This window comes from Phaethon lepturus, unplaced genomic scaffold (genome assembly GCF_000687285.1).
Source record: "Phaethon lepturus isolate BGI_N335 unplaced genomic scaffold, ASM68728v1 scaffold1988, whole genome shotgun sequence".
In the NCBI taxonomy this organism is placed as follows: Eukaryota; Metazoa; Chordata; class Aves; order Phaethontiformes; family Phaethontidae; genus Phaethon; species Phaethon lepturus.
Genome location: NW_010556699.1, coordinates 15,411 through 23,598, shown reverse-complemented (window position 1 = coordinate 23,598; position 8,188 = coordinate 15,411). Strand labels below are relative to the sequence as shown.

The following is an 8,188-nucleotide window of genomic DNA, read 5'->3' as shown; positions in this document are numbered from 1 at the left end:
AGGTGTACGGGAAGCTGGTGTGCGGTGAGTGCCACAATGTCACCCAGAACCCGCTGGGCCACTACCTCTGCCACAACTGTCACTTCGACCTGGTGAGCGGGGACATGGACCCCCGACCGCGGGGGTTTGGGGTTGGGGACGCTCTGAGCCCACCTAGCCCCTGCTCCTTGGCGGTGGCAGCAGGGCTGTCCCTTGTCCCCTGCACCCCTGTTGACAGGCACTCTCTCTGCAGATGGATAACAATGGCACCCTCTACTACAGTCACGTCCAGTGAGTGTCTGCTGGGGTGGGGACAGGGTTGTCCCCACTGTGGGGTGGCACCTCCTGGGCTGGGTTGTGGCTCCGTATCCCTCCTACGTCCCCTCTCTGCCCCCCTGGAGGACTTTGACCCTGCACCCTCATCTCCTACATCCCCAGCTGGGGTCTCCATGCTGGGTGCTGGTGGCACTGACCGTGTCACCCATGTCCCACAGACCCCTGGTGTACACAGTGTCCCTCCTGCTCCCTGCTGCCTACATCATTGGCCTCTTCTTCACCCTGAAAACTCACTCGCACATCTATGACATCCACATCAGCGACTGTCACAGTGAGTGTCCCCAAGCTGTGAGATGCCCCATCTGTGGGGCCGGCTCTTCTCACTGCCCCGGTGTGTTCCACTATGTCTCTGCTCTTCCCCCAGTGCCTGGCCACCACCACAGTGCTGTGGTCCACTGGTCTCGCTGGCGGGCCCTGGTCATCCTCCTGCTCTCCACCCTCTGCATGTCAGCTTGTGCCGACCTGGCCACGGAGCACATCAGCCCCATCCTCACCAACTCCACCATCTCACAGGTGAGCATGGGGATGGTGGTGAATCCTGGGGACCAAGATTGTCCTCCAGAGATGGGAACCTGCCCTGGCTGCAGGGTTGAGCCCCAAAAGCTGGGGGAAAAATGCTGAGATGCTCCATGCATGGAGGAGTTTGGTTGCCCACAATGTGGATGTGGTCAGGATCAGGCCATACGCATGTGCTGATGTCACTTCTTCCCTGCAGTACTTCATTGGTGTCACTGTGCTGGCAATGGTGCCTGAGCTGCCAGAGATCGTCAACGGCATCCAGTTTGCCCTGCAAAACAACCTGAGCTTGAGGTGAGATGGGTCAAAGGATGAGTTTTGGGGTGTCCTCCTCCAGCGTGGTCCCCATGCCCCATCCCAGTTCCATAGCTGTGCCTTGGTGCCAGTGATGGACTGGCAGCTTCACGCCACTGGTGGGTCAGATCTCTGCCAACTTGCCTGCAAGAGGACTTAAAATGACCCGAAAAATCCAGGTTGGGCTACATGGTTTGGTTCCCCGAGGTGGGTTTTTTCTCACCGTAAGCCGAGTAGCCCAACGGCTGTGGGAGACCTGGCACTTGGCAGTTCTTAAGTCCTCTGTCCTCCTCAGCATCGAGATTGGGAACTGCATCGCCGTCCAGGTCTGCATGCTCCAGATCCCCATCCTGGTGCTCTTCACCATCTTCTACGTGAGTATCCCCAGGACAGCCCTGGGCGATCTCCTGCCGCAGGGCTGGGAGCAGCACTCCATGAGACGTGGCAAGGGCACAGCCGGCATGCCCAGTGTCTCTTCCTCTCAATGCAGAGGAGAGTGGGGTCAGATGCCTCCCACCTTGGCTGATGCTGCTCCCAGCCCTAGGGACATGTGGCAGAAGGGGTTTAAGGGGTGACGTGCCAAGTCCCCAAGCACAGACAGTGTGGGGCTGTCTTGGCCATAAACCCAAAATCGTCTCTGCCTCGCAGCCAACCAACTTCACACTTGTCTTCAGTGACCTCCACGTCTATGCCAGCATGTTCAGTGTGGTGCTCATGAACTACATCTTCATGGACGGCAAATGTGACTACTTCCAAGGTGACCGCTTACCTGTGAAGCTGCTGTGGGACTTGGTGTACCCACCTTCCCTGTGCTAATGGGGTGGGGGACTCCTGGAGACAGCCCTGGGGTCATCTGCTTGCTGCAGCTCTTGGCATGTGGTGGCTTGAACAATTCTGGGGTCTTGGTTGACCATCTTGGAGGTGCTGGAGCTGCCACCCTGCAGCAGCTCCAAGGGGGATCACTCCCTTTCACCCTTATAGAGGGAGTTTAAAACACCTTTTGAATGAGATTTTGCAGAGGACTATGAAAGTCCTCTACAGTGGGCTAGTCCAGACCACTCATAAGGTCTTAAAAGCAACTTTCCTCTGGGGATTAGCCCCCTCAAATCTGCTCTGTCTGCCCTAGGCACAGTGCTGGTGATGGTCTACTTCATTCTCCTGGCTGTGTATTTCTTCGCTCCATCGCCCAGTGGTTGCTGAGGTTTGGACTCTGCTTTCTCCAACCCTTCCGTTGGGTTCAGCACTCATCCGGACGTCATCTGGTGTCTCAGGGACTCGGCTGGGCTGGCTCCAGTCTAGAAGCATCATTTGCTGAAGCTCCTGCTGCTGCCTGGCTCCCCCAGGCAGTGGGCTGCCAACAGGGCTTTGGTGATGGGAATGGTGGTGGCCACAGAAGCACTCCCGAAGCAAGAAGCAGCCTCAATGCCAGTGCACTTCATGGAGGTATTTCCAAGCCCACACGTGTGTGGCTGGGAGGAAAATTGTCCTTAGCGGAGGGTCTTGAAGGGGGTTTTCATGTGGTCTCGAGGACAGACCTCTCCCCTGGGATATGCTGCACTGGGAGAAGGTGCCTGAGAGGAGCCTCTTGCCCTTCCAGGCAGTGGGTGATCCTAAGCCTGGAAGGGATTTGGGTCTGGGGATCACACAGGGCTTCTTGACGGTACTAGAAACGCACCAAAAATTGTTTTTCAGCTGTTTTTTCATTAAAGCAGTTTTTGTACAAATCAGAAACAAGCTTGTTTCTCCTTAAATGAGCCTTTGGTCACCTGTCCAGGCCCCTTTGTGCCCATCACCCAGGTTAGTGATGGCCACTTGGTGCCTACCGTGTGGTGGGTCCTGGGCACCAGTGATGGCTCAGAGCTGGCATCCCTGGGAGTAGTGCAGGAGAGCACTCCATGTCCTCTGTCGCAGCACCAGAGCCGGTGGCAGGGGCGATCCACCACCGTGCCATGGGGACAGAGCCAGCAGTGGGGTGGCTGTGGATTCCAGCTTTGTCTGTGACCCTCCCTAAGCTCCAGATCTTGTTTTCAGCCTGGTCTTGTCTGACTGCCCTGGGTCATCCTTGCTCAGAGGCCTTCAGTAGGCTCCTAAGAAGGGTCAGGGGTGCTCCTGGTGCTGTCTGCAGGGTACAAGGTGTGACATGCTGGGGACTGGCTCATCTCCCTCTGCGAAGGGAAATGCTCAGCGGGTGAGGTGAGAGGACAAAGTGGGTGGCTTGGACTGATTTATTATCAGAGGTTAAAAAAAAAACCCAAACCAAAAACCAACAAAAAGCAAAACACTGACAGATACATAAATACAGGCAACGTGGCTCCTGTGCCCCTTCTCCCTCCCCAGCCCCATGGAGATTTACTTCAGCACAAAAACCGGGGAGAGGAGCGCTGCTCGCTGCCTGCAATGTGAACGCTGGACTCTGGAAGGTCCCATAGGTAATGGAGAAACAGGCCTAGACTTTGAGCAGCCCAGAGTAAGGTGGGCAGCAGCCTGGAGTGCCCCCTCAAGAAGGGCAGCTGCTCGTTAGTAATTAATGATGCTGCTTTATCAAGTTTTTTTTTTTGTTTCCTAGTGTAGCATCAATATAGACAATCCTGCTGTCGTTAATACAGACACTTGGGAAGACTCGTGGGTGAGGACCCAGAGTTGGCTGGTGGCTGCGGATGGGCTCAGCAGCACAGGGCAGTAAGAGATGGAACAGGAGTGGGGTGGCAGGGCAGAAGATGATGGCATGGAGCAGCCTCTCCTACATCCCTCCTGAGGCTAAACAGAAAATCTCTACCCTGGGGTGAGAGATGCTTTGGGACTTCTCGGGGAGCCAGACCCAGCCTTTGTATTTGGGAAAGCATGGCAGGACCAGCACTGCGGGTCTCTTCCCCAGTGCCCTGCTCCGCAACAGGACAAGCCCAGCAGTAGGTGCTGGTGGTGGCAAGGATGCCCTGAAGAGGTTCCACGTTGCCCCGAGCTGCTCTGCTCGGTGCTGGGAGCAGGGGTGAGCTGCGAGGTGAAGGCAGCAGGGTTGTCCCACAAACCCCGGTTCTGAGGTGGGTTTCTCTGTCTTGGTGTGTCCTGTCCCCACCCCAGGCAGCACTGCAGATGCTCTTAACTCCTCTCCCTCCAGCAGATGTTGCAGATGCTGAATCCGTTCCCCCTCCCTTGGGGAAATCACGGCCCTGCCCTGGCGAAGGCGGTAACGCTCTACTCTTTCGCTTGCACGGAGGCAGTTAACTCGCCCTTATAAATGGAGGAACCAGAACTTGGGCACTAGCTGGGCTGGAGGTGAAGACAAGCAGGAGCTGCAGCAAGAAAAGCCTGGGCCATATATCCTTCAAGCCGCACCCCAGAGCGAAGCCTCTGCCATCATGAGCCAGCGAGAAGCTTTTATCATTGAAAAACTCAACATGCAGTAGACTAGCACCAACTCAAGCAAACCCTCAAAGGGCAGCTGTGAGCTTTGCAGTGCTTAAATACAAGTGATTTTTTTTTTTTTTTTTTAGGAAGAGCAGCCTCCAAGATCTTCTGCCCATCATGCAGCAGCCACCCCAGGTTACTGGGGGGGAGAGGCCCCCGGACTCCCATCAGCAGAGAATGCCTGTGTCTGCTTTCATCAGCAAGAGCAACTCCCCAGTCCTTTATTCTGTAGCGCTCTTGGCTCCGTTCCTGTAAGTCCTGCGTGGTGGGGATGCAGCATGGCTCTGTTAGGAGGGTTGAAACCCTCTCCAGGCCATTGGTGGAGGACACAGGCATGCTCTGGGCTTGCACCTTCAGGGCTGGGCCCCAGCCAGTGGAAGAGGCTTGGGCACTCGTGTTTGGGTGACCCAGCACAGTTTTGGTGAGTCACAGGGATGTCAAGGCCCGTATCATCCTGCCTGGGTGGCTGAACATGTTCCACATCAGGATCTGAAGCTAAGGTTGAAGTGACAGCGCTACAGCTGTCAGCGCGGAGCCAGGCTGAGGGCAGATGTGCCCCAGATCAACACCCACCACCCCATAAGGCTGCCAGAGCAAGGAAGATGTAAGAGCTGAAGGAGTCTGCCTGATCAGAGATTCAGGCTTGCATGGTTTTAACATTGCCTTGGTAATGATGGGAGATGCTCTTTAAAGCAGGTAAGGGAAGAATCAGCACATCTGACCAGGCTGTCCCAGTACAAAGGTCCCAGCAGAACTGACGGCCAGAAGGCAAAGATTAAGTATTGACATTCAGCCTCTGCAAGAAGAGGCAAGAGCCACCGAGTTCAGGCCAGAAGAAGGAGCTGGAGAAAAGGCCCCCTGGCCCACCATGGCCCTACAGCAGAGGACACCACAAGCCAGGGCCAGGAGAGTGGGTGCCCCTTTCCCAGCCCACAGCTGAGCTAGGAGCAGTGGGATGCTGCAGTGAGCAGCATGGGGGTCTTGGAAGAGGCTGAAATAGGATGGTAATACTCTCCAGGAGCAAAGGCTTTCTCTCCCACAGGCTCTTACCCAGAAACCAGCCCAAACACAGAGCTGGGGGGCTGTGAAAGCCACGCAGTGCAGCTGAGGTTCCCCGCTTTGCTCTGTGAGCTGCAGGTCCTGCAAAGGTACAACGAAGGGGGACAGATCCAGCAGAGCTACAAGCAGCTGCCACCACTTTCTGTGGTCCAAAGCACCAGAGAATGCTTCAGCTGTGATGCCCAACCTTTATTTTTCTGGGCCCTGGGGAGGGGGGAAAAAAAAAAAGCAGCAACTGAGGCTGCGGAAGGGCGGGGGGGATATATTACTCCTAAGAACAGGGGAAGCTTAACACTGGGGCAAGTGGTAACTCTTCAACGGAACATGGGTGTGGGTGTTCCTGAAGAGGTGTAGCAGTGACTTGATCAGCCAGTGCTGTTCAGATTATAATATGAAGACAACGCTATGGTTTATTTAAACATAAATGCAATCTTTTAAAAAGAACCTAAAACCCCAGAGTCTAACCTTTGCCTTTGATGGAAGGAAAAGCTGATTTAAAAAAAAAAGGCACTTAAACATGGTCTTCAAATGAAAAGGAGTCTGCACAAACTTGATGCCAGCCACTGGTGCTGCTCAGAGTTCAATGGCCACTTACACATGGTCTCATGGAGCACAGCAAGACAAGAGACAGATATTCCTTCCTCTCCTGCCTGTGCTGAGATGGCCATTGCTCACAGCAAGAGGGAGAAATATTCCCTCTCCCCTTTTTTTGATGCTGTACTTCCTGGGATGAGTGATCCATGAGCTTCCAAGAACCCGTAAAGCCACTCACAAAACAGGCTTAAAACCACATGCAGCAATAACATTCCCCCACACACAGAGGAACATGAAGCTACTTAGAAAAAGGCCAACAGGTGATGGGTGGGAGGAAGGAAAACAAAAATCTTACAGGTATGTGGTAGAGTCGGATGCTGATAACCAGGACTGAGCTGGCATGGGTGGCTTGCACCCAAGTAACAGGTAGAACACACTGCAGGTTAAAAGACAGCTCTGAAATCTATGGGGTGAGTTTTTGCAGTTAGCTCATTCAGAGTGCAATGTGAGCAGACAGGGTTAAAAAAGATTCAGCAAAACCTTCTCCCTCCCCTCACCACCCCGAGTAAACTACACAGTAGTCCATTAAGTGGCAACTTTTAACCAGTCTTCCAAGCAAACCTTTCAATATGAAAAGGTGAGTAACACAGACACGGGGTGTTTCAAATCACTGCAACACTGCACCAGAAAAGCTGCACAGGCAAAGCTTCGCTCACTGCCCCATGCGACGTTCCAGCCGTCTTGTGAAGCCCAGAGAGATGGGAACATGCCCATGAAACACATGCAAAGCCTTCAAGCGGAAGGAGTTCTTGGTTTTATAGAGGGAGAACTGAGCTGGGCATTAGGGGCATGAGTGTCATCCAAAGCAAAAGAACAGGTCGGCTGTTGTTCTGCACTGAACATCCTCCGTTAGATACATCTTGTGAAAATAGTAAGTAACGTAAGTTGAGTGTGCCATGTGTAAGCATGGACTCAGACATTCGCTAAGCTCCCCACCCATCCCAATTAAGTTGCAAGCATGTGCTGATGACAGTTTGATGGCTGGATGTTACGGATTAGTCCCAGGAGTATTTTTGATTAATGGTGTAATTTAGAGATCCATAAATAAAAAGTAGATTTTCAACAACTTAAAGGTTCTAGAAAGGCATCGATGTATTTGCTGAGTAAGGCGTTGAGCAGGTTCCTCCATGTTCTTAGCAAGACCATCCACGGTATCCATAAATAGGGGGTGGGAGGGGGCTTCTTGAATGTAGTGTGGCTTGGACAGAAGCACGAGATGTTCTCATTTTAGCCGCTCAACTAGTCCCTGCGTCAGTCCAAGGTGCAAAAGCTGAGATCTGGAGAGACTTGCTAGATGAGGAAAATATTCCAGGAGCTTCTCCCACGACAGTTCCAGCAGGCTGGGTACCACCAGCCACATTTTAAACAGAGAGCCAGTCCGTTTGTTTTCATGGATGTTGACCACCCCTCCGTGAACGTACATGCAGCCCGCCTAGATGGGAAAAGGGGGAGAGGGGAGTTAGTTACATGGGGCACAGACCAAACTGGCACACCAGAAGGTGCTGAGCAGCCTCACAGTGAGGAAAACAGGGATTTGACTCTCCACAGATTCCCATCTGGTTAACCACAGAGTGAGATTCATCTCGCACACCTTTACGTGCTGATAACAGAAGTGTCACTGCCTGAGCCAGTCACCCCGGGCTCCTCTCGTAGCCGAGGGAAGGAATCACTGCTGAAGGGCACGTGTCTCATCCTAACGCTCATATCCACTAGCTTGTAGTGCTTTGCTCTGTATTTTGTGAATTCTACTCCAAGAAATCAATTTTAGGAGCGGGGCAAAGTGTTAATAAGTTACTGTAGAACCATACTTGGGTTTCAGCTAAAAAGAATGTGTTTTTTTTAAAAACTAACACCACACCATACAAAGACATGCTGCATTCCTTCTGCTGGCTCAGCATAACGCTGCTCCAGGAATGACACGAATGCAGAGATATGGGAAAAGCTCAGCTGCTGACTTATTTTCCAAGTGGCATTTTTTCAATATACAGGAAAAGTAAGGGCATTC

General features: G+C 53.1%; 2 protein-coding genes across 2 annotated transcripts in view; one reads left to right on the top strand and one right to left on the bottom strand.

Annotated features, from left to right (window-relative positions):
• The window catches only part of LOC104625010 (putative cation exchanger C521.04c), a gene marked incomplete at its 5' end in the record, with an annotated part of 4,751 nt that extends 2,426 nt beyond the window's left edge, over positions 1 to 2,325 (top strand). The window contains 8 exons of the mRNA XM_010292529.1: positions 1 to 92; positions 233 to 270; positions 474 to 586; positions 680 to 828; positions 1,031 to 1,125; positions 1,421 to 1,499; positions 1,774 to 1,882; positions 2,252 to 2,325. The exon at positions 1 to 92 is cut by the window's left edge and continues 51 nt beyond it. Coding sequence (XP_010290831.1) covers positions 1 to 92; positions 233 to 270; positions 474 to 586; positions 680 to 828; positions 1,031 to 1,125; positions 1,421 to 1,499; positions 1,774 to 1,882; positions 2,252 to 2,325 — 749 coding nt within the window. The remainder of the gene's footprint in view (positions 93 to 232; positions 271 to 473; positions 587 to 679; positions 829 to 1,030; positions 1,126 to 1,420; positions 1,500 to 1,773; positions 1,883 to 2,251) is intronic.
• Positions 2,326 to 7,345: 5,020 nt separating this feature from the next.
• Positions 7,346 to 8,188, bottom strand: part of KLHDC10 (kelch domain containing 10) — a gene marked incomplete at its 5' end in the record, with an annotated part of 11,573 nt that continues 10,730 nt past the window's right edge. The window contains one exon of the mRNA XM_010292528.1: positions 7,346 to 7,615. Within this exon, the coding sequence (XP_010290830.1) occupies positions 7,406 to 7,615 (210 nt within the window). The remainder of the gene's footprint in view (positions 7,616 to 8,188) is intronic.